Below are 16860 nucleotides of genomic sequence, written 5' to 3' on the forward strand. Positions count from 1 at the left end.
TCATGCAGTCTTTCACAGAGTGGTGAACCCCTCCTCATCTTTACTTCTGAAAGACTCTTCTTTTTATACCCAGTGATGTTACTGACCTGTTGCACATCCACCACCAGGTGTTTTAGCATTACACGACTTTACCAGCCTTTTGTTGCCCCGCCCCAACTTTTCTAGAACATGTTGCTGGCAACAAATGCAAAATGGGCAAATATTAAAAAAAATAATATTCCTTATTTTCAACATTTGATATGTTGTACTACTCTCAAATAAATATAGGGTTTAAATGATTTGCACATCATTGCATTTTGAATCATTTACATTTTGCACAGCGTCCCATCTTTTTTGGAAATGGGGTTGTATCTACCTAGATGCGACAGAGAAAATCATATCCTGATTGGACAATTATGTGTCAAGATTTTAAGCTTTTTTGCTTCCAACCAATGTAACAATGAAGTAAGACTATACTGAGTTTAAACACAAGCATGATGATGCTCCAACATAAAAATGTACCAATTACAGACATTTATTTTTAGTGTCCAGAAACCATTTGACCTTCTCTGTGGGCACAGAGGGCCCTGAGAGTTCCCCACTGTTTTTACTTGAATATACCACCAATAACTTAGCAACAAAAAACAGCAACAGAGTCCCACACTGTAATTACAGGCATGTTTTATTAGATACGGCACCTCCTAAGTTACAGCATTGTGACATTATACATGTTTTATTGGAGCATAGCTTGAATCCTCGTTGTCTTTGAATGACAATGACAGTTTTGATCCCTTTTCTGACTTTGTTCTAATTGTTGCATACAAAAGGCAGCACTTGAAACACATTATGATTTACATAACTAAATAATTTCAATCCCTTGGTACTACAAATTATTTAATACAGCTACAACACTCACGTTCCCACATACAAACACACGCACACCATATACAGTATCTGCTGAGAGACCTATTCAGTAATAACAAGGGCAGTAGATTTTTACAGTAGACCTTAAATATATATACTTTCTCTGGAACTCCCTGAAAATAACCGCTTTAACATAGAAACATGGGGGCTTTTTTACATAGACTATTTTTTAACACTTTCATAAGCAATGAAATCAGCCTTTGTTTTCTAGAAGCACTGCTGTGTCACGAAGATTGTAAGACCGCTTGTGAGTGTCACTACTGATGTAGCTGCTCACCCTTATTATTTCCCCTGAAGTCCAATTATAATGGTTGTCTAGTTTTATGTGGTAAATCATTTTAACACGACCACTTAAGACTCACATATGTAAATGACCTCTGCTCTGATTGGCTGCACTGTATCGTGCATCATTCAAAAAGCAGTCTGGGCTGAAACAGTACTTAGTGAGTAACTTCAGTGAGAATGTGTGGAGCTCCACTGCTGCAGGCTGAATAGGCTGACATGTAAATAAGCTGACATTACAAAAACAGTATATTCAAAAATGTTTTCACCTCCATTTCTGTATATGGACTGTATGGAGTGGGGAGTGAATAATATGTTTTGAAACTACAGCTGTGTTTACATCATTATTTTAAAAAAGAGAGAAAAAAATGACAGGGCTTTGGCTGCAGACACGCATTGCACCGCCCGACTGACGTGCACCGCCCGACTGGTTAAACAGAAACAACCAAACAGTAACGCGCTGCTGAGCTGCTTCTGCCACTGTGGCAGACAGTGCATGTACATATGACGTCACCAAGGCTGAGACGGCATCTGGCTGGGTTTGCATGTCTGCAGTCAGACTCTACTGGAGAAAGTTTACCCTGATATGAGCCTTTTAAAGACATTTTGGTCCAGACTCATTTCAGCTTTTGCCTAAATGCTTCAAATCTGTTTCTAATATAAAAAGAAACTGATAAAAAGAAGTTGATGTCTCTACTGTTAAAACAAGAAAGGTTTTCTCAAAGGATTCTTTGGGTGATGCCACAGAACAGGGGTTCCCAACCTTTTCCACCTCAAGGCCAACTTATTTATCACTAGAAAGTGTGAGAGCTCAGGACAACACAACAGCTGTGCTGTGGGTTCTGATACACACGATATGCCATGTGTATCACTGAAGACTGAATTTCTAAAGATTAGGTCAACATACGCTTGTTTATTTATTTATTTATTTATTTGTTTTTTACTAGAAACCAGGAAGAATGGTGGCAAATTAGCTATATCGTTTTTACAGCAAGTCAATTTTTTATGACAAAGTGCCATCACTGGCCCACAGTGGACCACTGGCCCCTCTCAGTATTTGACCAAGGACCACCAAAGGATTCTCAGTGGTTGAGAAACTCTGCCAAAGAAAAAACATTTTTGGTTCCTGAAGGCACCATGTTTGAAAAACAGATTTTAACCTTAAAAGATCAACAGTTTAAGGTTAAAAAACCTCACTTAAATGTACCAGTTTGATGTTTCTCTTTAGAAGCTTTAAAGCTTGAATTCATCACCATTTCCTGTGTGTAATATAATCAACACTCCATGTGAAATATGTATCGCTATACTGTAAAGATCTTTTGCTTTTCTATTTACAATGTTTAAATTGTAAATTCATCACCATTCCCTTATGTAATATACTGTAAATCAATACTCTATGTACAATGTGGGTAAAATATCCTTACAATGTAAACATTTTTGGCTTTTTTATTTATACTTGTTTATATTGTTAATTTTGTGAGGGATAGACTAAAAATTTTTCACCTTTTTTACCTTTAGTATTATATATACTGTTTATCTAGTAACAAGTTACAAACTGTAACCTTGAGTAATTATTGAGGTTAATTACTTGCTTGTTAATTCTCTCTTGTTAATTCTTCTGTAGCAGTGAGAATTTTCCCACTGTGAGACTAATAAAGGATTATCTTATCTTATTATCTTGTCTTATCTCATCTTAAACAAAGTGGAGGTTCTTTAAAAGAACCATCCATTAAAAGGTTTTTAGGGGAACCAAAACTATGGCATTGTGCAAAGAGCCCTTTTTGGCACCTTTACTTCTAAAGACAGCTTAAATATTAAAATACTTTTCATTAAATTAGGTCTCATAATTTCTGAAACTTCTTCAAACATTAGAAAATCATCCGAGGTGGCTCCTCAGGAAGATGTTTGAGAGAATGATCAAGAATGTGCAAAGCTGTCCTAAAGACTAATGATGGCTACTTTGAAGAATCTAAAATATAAGATTATATATATATTAAAGATCAGTTTTAATTAGATTAACAGTTTTGATAACTAAATAATTTCACAGGTGTTATTTCATAGTGTTACTCCAGTGTTTTCAATCTAATCTGTATCTGCTGCATCTGGAAGGTCATGGAGAAAAGAACAGAAAACCTGTCGACTGGAAACACTGCTCTACAAAAAGCTGTAAATCTGTACAATTGATTACTTTAGAGCTTAAACTAATTTTCTAAAGGCAAGAATTTTAGGTGCACTGCAAAAAATATCTTCAAATCATCTTAAATCTATTCAAGCATCTAATATTTCTCATATTGAGATTGTTAAAAGAATATTAAAAGATTAATATATTTTCAGACATTTTTACTGGATTTAACAATTTTATCCAGTGAAAATATTTAATTCCATTGGCAAATAATGTTGCTTTTTCAAGAAATAGTACTTAAACAAGCACAACGTCTGCCAACAGAAGAAACTTCCACTAGATAAAATAACTTCAATCAAGTAAAAAATGTCAAGAAATAGGTAAATAAATCCTGTACTAATCTTGTACAATCCCGGCAGACATTTCAGGAGAAATATTACATATTATGACTGGATTTAATAAGGTTTCACTTGCTAAGGGATCCTGCCTGATCATGCATGGGTACCAAACACTGTAAGGGAAAGTGAAAAATAACTGGATTAGCTGTTTTTGCTGTATGGCTCCGGAGATAAAGCTTCACAAGAACAGCTTTAAAGCCATCCTCTCATGATCCCACCCTGAGACTTGAGATTAGGGTGAAGAACGCTGGAATATCCATTAAGTCTGAACAATTTTGAACAAGTGGGTAATTTTTTCAGGTTCGCTCTTAAGTCTGATATCATTTTGGGCAATTGGCCACTTTGCTTGTCATTGTAATGAAAATAACTCAACCTAATCACATTATTTCATCCTTTGAGCAGTTCAAGCGGCCTGTCTCTATGGCAACCGGCCATGAGCACATTTCGCTGAATGATCTGGCATGAACGCTGCACTAAACAACCAATAAATACTTACACAGTCAACTACAGAAGGTAATACTTGTTTGTGTTTCTGCTTTGAGGTCAAGATAAATGAGACAAACAGTGATTTATGTTATGTTGAAAATCATGGTTTCCATGCAGAACAGCTACTGTTTATGATGTACAAAATCATTTGATAAATAAATAATACACACTGCCCTGTTTTTACTTACAGTCTTGGAGGGCAGTAAGGTACTAAAAATTTAGAAAAAAAAAACAAAATACAGTATAGAGTTGGAAGAAAGTTTACCTACAGTGTTGTAAAATACATAAATGATATAGAAATACTGAGTGGAAGCTGTACTCATTTATACATTATAGACTGCTCTGTACAGTGTAGCGTATAGGGCGCAGAGCAATTACCAAACATTGGCGAGGATGACTTTAAGTCATAAAGCCACTTCATTAAACCGGCCAAAGCTCTTTACAAGGAAGCAAACCAGAGGTCTTCAAAGCTGGACCTTGAATCCAGTATCTGGTCCTGGATTTGCAGTCAGTGGGAGAAACACGTCTGTCAGTTCTTTTTAAAGGGCAATTTTTAAAACATTTTTGCTTAATTAAATAGTTAAGATGTAAACAAAATCTTTCAGAGTGTTTTTTTGGAAATGCTCCATTCTAGAGAAATTTATTGAGTCAGAATTGTTTACAGTGGTGGTGACAGGAACCAGACATCTGAACGGTTTAATGCCTCTAAATGCTACCGCACACAAAGTTAGTATATTAAATGGTCACAGCTGCATTGTCTGATTGTCTGAGATGTTGATTTACAGTAGTTTTGAGATATTTTGAGATTTTGGTGTAAAATGTAATTTCTAAAACATTTTCATGGTGGAGAGGTACATACATGTTGCTGTACTCTAAAGCCCTATTCGAGCTGGATTAGTTTTACCAGAGGAGGTCTGGTAATGTCAGTTATTTCAGGGATTTGACTGGCCGATTCATACGGGATACAGTATCTGTGTAAATTCCCAAAATTACCTCCGATAGCCTTGATTGAAATGTCATAGCCTGGTCGTTCACTTCGGCGTTAAGATTAGAATTAAACTGATCTAAACAAACAACAAAATTAACTTCCAGTTAAAATCAAATAGAACATCTACAAAAAAGGGCTCATTTAACTGAACACATTTTGCCCAACTTGAGCACAAATGAACTGTGCCAAGAACTGAATTTTTCACAGTTAGCTTTGTCTCCTCTCACCAAAAAACAGAGGCGCTGGTATCTATTACCAGAATTTGGTATCACATTACTTATTATTTGTACTGGATAAGTAATCATTCAAATTAAGTAACCATTCAAATTAAAGTACCTGCCCAGGCAAAACGTATCCAGCTCAAATAGAGCTAAAGAAAATTCTTTTAGATTCCACTATTTATCATTATTAATTTTACATTAGAACACATGTGTAGGTTCACTGGTAGTTTTAGATAGTAAATAAAGTGGCTATATTTGTGTTGTAGTCATGGTGACCCCTGGTTCCTATCACCACCACTGTAAAGAACTCTGAGTCAGTAAGTTTCTCTAAAATGGGCGTTTTTTTTATATCAAACCACTCTGAATGACTTTGTTTACATCATAATGATTTAAAAGCTGATGAAATTCCCCTTTAAAAAGCTACTTAAATATGCTAACAAGAAACTGAACTGGATTTTAACTCACTTTAAAATACTTTGAATAAAACAATGCACAGTAAAATGTTTAGGTTAGACCGGTTCTCCCTGCTGTATACCTCTATACGTTTACGATGCGATGACAACACACCAGATGTACAACCTCAGAAAAAATGTACTGAACTGTCACTGGGGTGGAACTCTGACGGGTCTTCAGGGCTTTGATTAATGTTTACCTTAAAATGAAAAGTATTTCATAAATTAATAATGCTAGAGATGTTTTTGTCCTAGTGTATTACAGGCGTGGGTCCCTCTGGAGTTCCTGTCAGAGCTCAGGGTAACAGAGGACTGAACTTTCTTTATTTGTAATCATAAAGGCTGCAGCATCAATATGAGTGAACATGTGTGTGAGAAAGAGTTTCTACGGCTGTTAAATGAACACCGAGTTACAAAATACAAAAAAAATACTGTGTATATCACAGTAACATCATCCGCTCAAGTTTAGCATGGCTACAAACATGTTACAAAATGCTAATAACTAAGTGCTGATCACAGCAAATGATCAGTTACTAAAACATAACTCACTATAATGGTGATCTAAACTGTGTGTGTGAAAGTGAAACTAAATCAAATACATGGTCAAATACATGGTTAACAAGCATCATAAAGGCCTTAACAAGACAGGAAAGGACACTCACTTCATCCACGCACACAGCAGTGGACGATAAACTGAATTAACTCTACTGTTGTTGGTTTTTCCTGAATGCTCAGTGCTCAGAAAGAGCTGGAGTGAGACACTCCCAATGTTATTCGCTGTACCCCTGAGGTGTACCACGGTTTGAGAACCACTGGGTTAGATCATTAAAACCTCAATTAATTAAAAAAAACTCGGTAACACTTTCTATGAATGTCGCATTTGTAAGCATCTATAAACACATTTATAACATGTTATAATGTATTCATAAGGCATTATGAACGTGGTTATAAATATTTATAAAAAAGAATTACACTGAATTACACTTTATAGCCATGTTTATTATACATTATGAATTGTTAATATAATGCATTATAAATAGTGTTAATAACATGTTATACTGTCAGTGCCAAATAAGTCAGTCCCAGCTTGGAGAGTGTTAAGTAAAGACAAATACCAAGCTAACGGTGGTGAACATTACCTTTCCCACATTGGGTAAAACACTGATGGCAGCTCTAGTTTAAACTCTGACATTTGAAGCCTGTAATGTGCTTTACTGTGAATGTTTTAGTGTTTCAGTAAATCCTTCAGTAAATACTTCAACTTGAAGCCTCACTCTGAACACTGGAGGAGGCTTTAGTACAGTACGCTTCACTTTACTTAGAGCGGACTAATACAACTTATGAGCTCTTATAATTTGTTATGATCAGTACTTACAATGTATTATGTTAACAATTCATAATGCATAATAAACATGGCTATAACGTATAATGCATTTTTATAAATATTTACAGCTATGTTTATAATGTCTTATGAATGCATTATAACATGTTATGAATGTGTTTATAGATGCTTACAAAGGTGACATTCATAGAAAGTGTTACCAAAAACTCTTTACACTGGAGGACACTAGGTGGCCAATCAGGTACAGTTCAATTAACTACCACTGAATACAAAACACAGGACTGTAAAATTCCAGGTCCGGATCTGAAGACCTCTCACCTAAACCATTTCAGCTTGTATGTACATCATATGTGTGTGGCACATGTCCTACATTCCATTTAATGTACAGTAAGGTTGAAGAGAAGACAGATTAATGAGAAGTTAGCCCTGACAGGATCGGACGAGTTTAGCACACAGACAGTTGGCACGTTAGCGGTATTCCTTTAATATTCACAGAGCACTTTGTAGCGTTTCGGGGATACTGTACATCCGCCATTCCAGCAGTGTGGAATTCCAATTAGGCTGAGAAGCTTACTGTAGTTAGCCCTTCTCCCGGTCCCTGTGAAGGCTACCTCAACTCTCCTGTCCATGCTGGCCGGACAGCACCGGCTAAAAAGTGCACACTCGTGGCTTCATGTGGGCAGATTCCTCAGAGCTGCTGGGCAGCTGCCTGCTCCCTGTAGCCTGGCAGAAGGAGAAGGGGGTTAAAAAGATTTAGAGAGCAGCTCTAGGTGAGACGCTGGTGGGTGGTCCTGATACAAACACCGGCTTCCTGAGTTTCTAAACACTGACTCTCTATGGAAGATCTTGAAGCCCAACAACTCTGGGGCAAAAACATCAGGCCTTGAAGACTGACCTTGCATTCACATTAGCAGGCGACAGAGTGACGGGAGACCAGTCATTTCCTTTGAGAGATCTGAAGCTGTGATTTAGTGACAAGCGAGAAAGTGAGTTAAACTTTATGCAAATGAAGACAATCTAAATGACTGGCTCCAACAAAAACCTGCAGGTTTTTAGTTCCTATTTCCAATAAAAGAGATTTGTAAGTGTGTAAAACCTTTTAAAGTTAAAAACCTTCACTTAAATGTACCAATTTAAGGTTTCTTTCTAGAACCTTTAAATGAAGTGGATCCTCTTTAAAAGAACCATACATTGAAAGTTATATATGCTATCAATATATATATATATATATATAAACAAGTGCCAGACCAGCCTAAACCAGCTTAGATTAGCAGGGATGCCTGCTGGTCTGTGCAATCTTTTTTAGCAGGGAATGCTGAAGATGCTTCAATTGCTGCCATGTTGAGAAAGAGAACTGACAAACAATGAGAGGACTAATTTAATTTAATTATATTAAATACTGATAGTTGTAAAACTATGAAAACATAATACTTCATACTTTCCCAAAGGCACCTCTGTAATAACAGTGGAAATGCACACAGACATGGCTTTGGAATCTGAAGCAGGGAGTGTTATTAGCATACTAGTAGTCACTATAGCCAAAACAAAAGGTATAAAATGTAATTACTGAAAGATATTGAGTTACTAGTGCAGGGTGATTCAAAAAGATTCATCCAATTTCAAAATGATTTATTTCACCTGTAAATCATTACAGATCAGTGCAGTAAACTGTAAATGGTTTAAATGAGCATAAAGTTTATTATGTAATTGTACAAGGTCTCAGTCTGAACCTCCTCCAGCTGTACAGACAACATCAACACCATAGTCAAACTCATCCCATACTGGATTGAGCATGTCGGGTGTCTCTGCACTCACGGCTCTTTCAGTGCGATTTCGGAGATCATCCAGTGTTGTAGAACCAACGGCGAACGCTCTGAGCTGTTGGAGCTTCACTGCCCACGAAAATCACACTGCACAGTTATGACGGATTCACTCTTATTGAAGTGGAGAACGCAGAACGCTTTCTGCTCAGGGGTCTCATCTCCTCTCAGACTGAAGGGAGCCATCTTCCACTGACAACCAGAAACATTATGACCGCCTTTTCCAATTGGATTGTGATTGGTTCCTCAGCGCCTCATCGTTGTAAAAATATGGCGCTTTGAAATCGGATGAATCTTTTTGAATCACCCTGTATTATGTATGTGATTCCATTAAAGAATTTAATTAAATCTAAAAAAAAACTAAGACTACATCTCAGCTGCAGCGGACCTTGTTTGTGTTTCACTGTTGATCTGCTGCTGCTCAAACTGTTTGAATGCATCAGTGCTGTCCAGCGCAGAATGATGAACGGAACAAGTTTCTCAGTGTTATTAAGTCTATTGGTTTTTTGTGAAAGTGCTGTTTTTTTTTTTAACCAAAATTTTAATGCATCCCTAAATTTAAAGAAAACAGTGAATGTAGTACATACACGATTTGGGGTGACATTAGTGACTTATCGTCTCCTAATGTGAAGACTGTAAGACTTCTTTTTGCTTTTCTCTTGGAGTGATCACTGCAAAAAGTCAGTGAGTGGTACTAAGACATGCAGCGCTCTCGGTTAATTAAGTCAGTGCTATTTCTGGAGTGGCAGGGTTCAACAGTTGCTATTGGGGCTAAAAATGCCGTTTAACATTTAGTGAGATTTTAAAGACCCATTCACCAAATACTAAATGAATATTGCTCCAAAATCTTTCATTGAAGAAATTACACCAAATCTGGAGTGTGCACCAAATATAGACTACAAATGTAGCTGCTGTGTTTCACGGTTTGACTGTGATGTAGTGCTGTTGTCTGTGTTATTGCACCACCAAAAATCAGCGAAAACAGCTACACCCTGCCAGCTGCAGCGATTCCTGACTGGGGCTTGAAGAGCCACCTGGATCTGGGCTGCATTTGACACATCAGCAGACCGCCTGGAGGGATAAGAAGACTGCTGTGCTATCACATGACTAATACGCCACCTTACAGGTGCCACATTATACGAGGCTAATACCCTTTTCATGTGCAGATCTTTACCTTGAAGGATTTAAGAATTTCAGTTTGGTCAAATTGGATCGTTGGATTTTATTTCCTGATGCTTATTAGCCAGTTGAAAACATGATGAACTTAAAAATGATTCATGGTGATGCATCAAAGCCGCTGCCTTTAAAAAGACGGTGACAAAAGCTTTAAAAGAAAGAGCACAAGCTCATTTTCCAGCCTTTAGTTAACTCCGCGGAGCTCCGGTGACGACGTTAATTATAAGCTAATCTTATTCAAAGCCAACATGCGATAAAAACAAAGTGTCTAAGTGGCCTCATCCATGAGCGCGTTTGAAGGGAAGCAGGGCCATTTTGTCTCTATGAATCTTCAGCATTATCTCATTATAATGGGCACCGCGGAGACGGCTCTCGACTGGCATGCAGCAGACAAAACCAAGATCAAACGGCCTGCAAAGAGACTGACAGATGGGAGGAGGTGGGAGGCACACGAGCAGAGATGGATTGAAGTGAACTAAACGGGAGCGGCAAGGCTAACAGGCTAACGGGAAAGGTTGGCTGGCCAGGCTGTGCTGTGGTCAGACCTGCATCAAAGCACCGATTCAGGAGTTGAAAGGAATATTCTAGCATTTTATAACTGAATCTCTATCTGGCACATCTGTACTGTACCATTGATCGCTTACTGTATTTAGAAAAGAACAGAAAACCTGACTTGAAGTGCATTAATAATAGAAGCCAATGGGCAGATGCTTCAGTTCTTTCCTGAGTACAGAGAAGGTGTTATCTGTGGTAATCAGCATGCTGTAAATGCTGCAGACAGATTAGGCTGAAGTATTAACAGCTAATTAATTTCACTATAGAGATAGAATTCTGGTATTTTAAGATATTTTTAAAAATACCAGGAATTGTTCATTTTGAGGAAGGTCTGAGGAGCTTTTTGTGAAACAAGAGTCATGCACAGAATGACACACCTACCTTCAGAGACTTGAAGATCGAAGTGGAGCAGCATGGAAAAGAAATGGGAAAATGGTTGAAGTTAATTCTCTGCTGTCTGAAAATAGCAAGTCTTGTGAAAACATCCCCGTTCATATTCACCCAGGTTACAACACTGCAGGAAAACAGAGGCTATGTTTGAAGACGATCACAGCGGGTTTGAAACACGTTAGGGAGAATTACATTCAACCACGGTGCAGCTTTTACACGAGCAACATACAGAGAAAGAGAGAGTCCTGGGAGTTGCCTCAACCGCCTACACGTAGCAATTATCGCAGTGCTTTCCATCCGCTTCCCTACAATCATATAGTAGGAATTGTCGTTGTTTCAAAGGGTTCCAGATTTGCAAATTAGAATGGGGAGAGATGCTTTAAAAAGCAGCAGAAGTGGGAGGCACCGCGTAGACATGGATCCCTTTGATTTAAACATAACTTGAGGGATTCTCACCTTACATACATGTAATTAAAAACCCCTATGTTGAATTTCTGTTCTCAGTGAAGTGGTGCAGTCGCCTGAAAGTTGACTGGTACAGAACATCCTGTGGGACAGCTACATTCTCTGTATTTGGTCTTTAGGATTATCAACATTGGGGGATGTTTTGTGTTTCTACAAGCCTGGTATGATGCTTACTTGCGAGGATGACCATGTCCATGCCCCAGAATATGCTCATAATCCAGCCCACCATGACCACGGCGGTGAGGATCTGGATGAAGGCCGCGGCGATGTTCAGCCAGAACACGCAGCACACGTGTCGATCCGGCAGATCCGTCCTGGCACCACACAGCACCGTGAAGGCTGAGATGAAAGTACCTGCCCATTCGGATGCAAAGAGAACGTAACAGTTAGATTGTTGATGAGATGCTGTTAAGAAGATGCTTTGCCTCACACTGCCTAACATGACTGACAATAGGCGACAGTGACAGGCTCAGCCTTTTACACTAGGGCTAAAAAAAATCAGTTACAGAAACTCACCACTATCGGACGCTGTGTCAGAGGATCCCAATGACATATAAGATGAAAAATACATGTAGTACAAAACGTATCAGCTTTGGAACATTTTTATTCACCACAGGAGGCGCTAAGAAATGTTAAAGAAAGCCACTAAAAACCAGTTCTGTTTATTTCGATAATAATAACAGATTTCTACTGGTGTTCAAACATTATTAGCCATTTGGATAATACTAACTGATTCTTAGTAGTGTTTAAACATAATTAGACACTGGACCTCATTCACCGGAATCTTCCTAAGTTTGTTCTTAAGTGTGTTTTTGAGAAAAATCTGCGTCAGATTCATGACGTGTTCTTAAAGCGCAGAACTGTTCTCACCTTTGTTCTCTTGAGTGTTTGTAGATTCTGTTCCTACATAAGAATAAACCCCAAACAAGAGAACATCGGTGAGCTAGAATCTTCATCAAAACTCTTTAGGACGGTTGGTAAATGAGGCCTAAGGTTAACATTTTCTGACAGTTTCTTTGCTCATAGATTGTTAGTAAGACACTGTTAGGAAGATACTCTGTGTAACTCTGCTAACATGACTAACGATTCATGAAAACTAGATAAAATTATCTCACTATGTTGGCAGATAATTTTACTTGCTTCAAGAAATAGGCTAGAAATATGCAGTTATTTGCCAATATAATGAGATAATATTTCTTATAAAAATACTTAAAACAAGTTAAATAGTCCTATAATAAGATTTCTATCATGAGAAATTTTAGAAATCGGCTACATTTAAGATGATTTCACTTGCCAAGATATCATTTTTGCAGCGAACACCTGAACATATAGTATAGAGTATTATGTCAGCTCCAAAATGTTCACCCTGTATATTTATGTTCTCTCATTCGCTGTCCTGTGTTCACTTTCAAATTCATGAACCCGCCTCCTAAGGAGCACGTCTTTCTATTTTTCACCACGAGGTTTGAAAAAGCCGCTGTACAAACATCCTCTTAACATCGTTCCTTTCAACAATACTACTTGATCCTGAATGGTCCAGACATCGTTAACCTCTTTTAACATTTTCCAACAAATATTTTCCTTTAACGCTGAGCGGCGGCGACCTTGTCTAAAGCTGTGATGCCGGCACACAGAAGAGCTGGAGGCAGGAAAATGGAGTCTGTCTCATTACAAGGTTGCCATCTATCCTGCTGAAAATAATGGAGTACTTGATTAAGAGGTCAGAGCTTTAATCAAAGTGTAAAATATTTAAAATGGAGGTCAGACTGACATACAGTACAGAGCTCAGCAAGGGTCAGATGTGACTGTCTGTTCTGAATGGATCTATTTAGACTTACAGTTCAGTAATTCACTGTAACCGTCTACAGATTGTCTCAGTAAAAGACGACAGTGACCGGACTAAAACACAGCCATCAAACTCAGCTGACCACACACACCTCAGCTGTTCAGCTGCTACAGGACTAAAACCTCGGTTTACAGTGAGAAGCCAGGTTAAGGTCCTGTGGTGCCCCTGGGCGTTAGAGCTATAGCGCATTATCCCCATGAACCCCTTATAATAACCTACACTTATTTAGGGTTCTTCAGTAAAGCTAATGGCTCTATTTAGAACCATGAGTTCTATCTAGAACCATTTCATGCTTAAATGCTTCTTTGCATGGTAAAGTGGTTCTTTGGATTGAGGGAGAATGTGTTGTATATGGTTCTGTATCAAAGCTTTTTGAAAATGGTTCTATCTTTCAGCAAAAAGGGTTCTATTGTTACAAGCTTGACATAAAAATTGACGCAACAATAGAGGAACCCTTTTTGTGGCTATATAGAACCATATGCAACACATTCTCCATCAATTTAAAATACAGTTTCACCAAGCAAAGAACCGTTTGAGCACGAAATGAGTAAAATTCATGGTCTAAGCAGAACCAGCCCCTTTACTACAGAACCTTTAAAGAACCATTTTTTAAAGTGTGTAAGACTGTTTGCTGAAAAGGTCTTGAATTTGCTGAAGACCTGTTCTGTCAATTCTTCACAATCATTTCAACGGAACCAGAGATACATTCTCAGCTAAGACCTTGTCCAGATTGGACAGGTATGCCAACAGTAGGTCATCAGCTGGCTTCTGAAGATCACTATAAGATGATCCTGTCTATGTTTTATCCTTATAGATGTCACTGTCTGTCAAATTTACACAATAATGATACTTTTTGGAGATTTATGGCTGGATTATTATTTATGGCTGACTGTTGTGCTGTGTGAATAGATTTAAAGTGTTATGTTAGCAGATTAAAATCATTTATAACTGTGCTCTTTTTTGAAGCTGGTCACCCAGGTCACCCATATGGCAGATCCACCTATGGTAGTGAGTGAAAGGTAGTAAATACCAGTTGGACATAGACTTGTGATTAATTGTCATATAAATAACTGCAATTAGCAGTTTCACCCCTCAAAAGGCCAGGGCCCACCAACAGGCCCAAAGTTTTAGCACACAATTCTAACCTAAGAACCTAAATTGGCTGATAAGCCATCTTGCTTCCTAGCTATGTTTGATTAATAGCTAATAGTGGTTGTTGAAATAATACACTAAATCAGGGGTCGCAACCCAAATGTTAAGAAGAGCCATTTTGTCCTTTCAACAAAAATCAAACCACTTTGGAAGCCACAACACTTTATGTCCTTTTTACCATCTTGGCTGTAAATACGTCTCAGTCTGTGCTGATGTGCAGGTAAAGACTAAAAAATATAATACAAACCAAAACTCAGACTTACTTTGCTCTGCTTTAAGCTTTAGCTCAGCTACAGCTGCTTTTCTCACTTCTCCAGCAGGAAACTTTTCCGCAAGTAGAATAGTTTCTTGTAAAATGTCTGTCAATGTTCGTTTTTTACTGAAGTCGCTTCACATTTGCCAGCTTCTTGTTTGAATTTTCCTGTTCCACCTTAAATTGTGCCTGAGGCTCCAGAATGTAACCGAGAACGAGAAGTTGACTACAGACTTTTTAGTGTTTGTCAGTTTCTCGTTGCAGATTAAACGTATCAGGAAACCAGCTGGAGTGATTATAAACACAAATAAGTCTGTTTGTCTCCAAATGATCAATGTTCGTCTTAAATCTTTCTCTGTCTTTTCGTTACCTACCAGCCAGGCGAGATTGTTGTCTGCATTGCTGAGCACCAAGTCAGAGGATTTGTTTGATATCTTAATGAACGCATTTACTGCTTTCTTTTATTTCAGTTTATTTACATCAACTCAGCACATCCAGCTCACATTCTGCTTATCGCAGAAATCTAACGACTATAAAAGCATTAAAGGTTTAAATAATTGTGATCATTTCAAATAATTGCGTTTAGGTGATTATTGACAGGCCTAGTCGGAAAGAAATTTCATATATTCAGTAGTAAAGCATACATATCATATTTCCAGCAGTAAAGCCGTGAACTATGAACAAGATCTTTTCTCTGGAGTGATTCGTGCAGTGCAGACCTAAGACACACATCAACATCTCAAAGATAGAAAGAAAAAACAAAACCCAAAATAAAAAAGGGAGTAAGTATAAATCTCAGTTTTTTCCCCATGGAGGTTGTTGTCGGTTCTAGTTATCGCTGGGAACTCAATTAATCACTGGTATCTCAGCAGGACGTCTTTCAGTTGCCAGATATATTCCTCTAGTATCCTTCAACTCAGAGTAATTATTCTAAAAATAGCCTCCATGTGGCGGATAAACATGATTTACAGCAGCGGAGTCTCGGTGGAAACAGGCAGCACTGTGTCGAGCTCTGCGGCTCCTGGTCCGGTGCCAAGTAGGCTACAGTAGTGCTGAGCAGTATCGATAGAATTCAGTATCATATATGAAATCATGATATCAGATGATGTTAAAAAGCTAGAAAACCTCACAAACCTGACAAAGCTTGTTTCAACTGGATGGGTTCTGCTTCTCTCATCATTACACCAAAGGGAACTTAAGGGAACAGCATTGTAAATGGTAATCAGGCTGATTTCCAGAAAGGAAACTCAATTTTTCAAAAATATTTAGTTTTTAGATTTTTGAATGGCTCTTTCAAGACAACTGGAAGCACCCAACGACTAATATACAATTAACGGGTTTTTGTTATCTATGTTTCCAATGTTTTACTTATATTACTGTGTGAAGCGCTTTGAGATGTTGTAACTAGAATGAAAAGTGCTATATAAATAAATATTTGTTATTATTGTTATGATGATGATGGTAATAATCATACATGTTATTGTTGTTATTATTATTATTTTTATCCACTAGTCCACCAAAACTCAAAATCATTAACATGGCATGACACCAACACCAGTATATCAGATAAAGACCAGGGAACGCTATTCTCAATATCTGATTCAATAACACAACAAAACAGAAATTCCATTTAGCACAAGCTTTTTTACTAAAAACAATTTTGTGTGAACATTAACAATTAAAATAAGCTGCAAAATGGCATTTAGCTTTCTTTACAAACGTATTTACCTGGAGAAAGCAGCAAACAGCAGCCCTCATTATTCAAACTACTATTATTATTCTTACTACTGATATTGTTGCTGTCATTATTATTGTTGTTGTTGCTTATATTATACAAGTAAAGAACAATATTGTTTCAATAAACCAGTGTAAGAGATGGGTCATTCTACAGAAATGTCCACTTTTCTGTCTCTCCATAGGAGTCACTGGTGTTACTGATCCTCATTGGTGTTACACATAATAAAGGAACACCAGAGACATTTTAATGAAAAATACATTTTACAGAATAA

General features: G+C 37.7%; 1 protein-coding gene across 1 annotated transcript in view; it reads right to left on the reverse strand.

Moving 5' to 3' along the window:
- Positions 1 to 7327: 7327 nt before the first annotated feature.
- The window catches only part of stum (stum, mechanosensory transduction mediator homolog), a 30008-nt gene continuing 20475 nt past the window's right edge, over positions 7328 to 16860 (reverse strand). The window contains exons 2-4 of the mRNA XM_036581191.1: positions 11775 to 11954; positions 11127 to 11135; positions 7328 to 7917 (exon numbers count right to left, since the gene is read on the reverse strand). Of these exons, the coding sequence (XP_036437084.1) occupies positions 7883 to 7917; positions 11127 to 11135; positions 11775 to 11954 (224 nt within the window). The 3' untranslated portion in view covers positions 7328 to 7882. The remainder of the gene's footprint in view (positions 7918 to 11126; positions 11136 to 11774; positions 11955 to 16860) is intronic.

Source organism: Colossoma macropomum, unplaced genomic scaffold (assembly GCF_904425465.1).
Source record: "Colossoma macropomum unplaced genomic scaffold, Colossoma_macropomum, whole genome shotgun sequence".
Taxonomy (NCBI): Eukaryota; Metazoa; Chordata; class Actinopteri; order Characiformes; family Serrasalmidae; genus Colossoma; species Colossoma macropomum.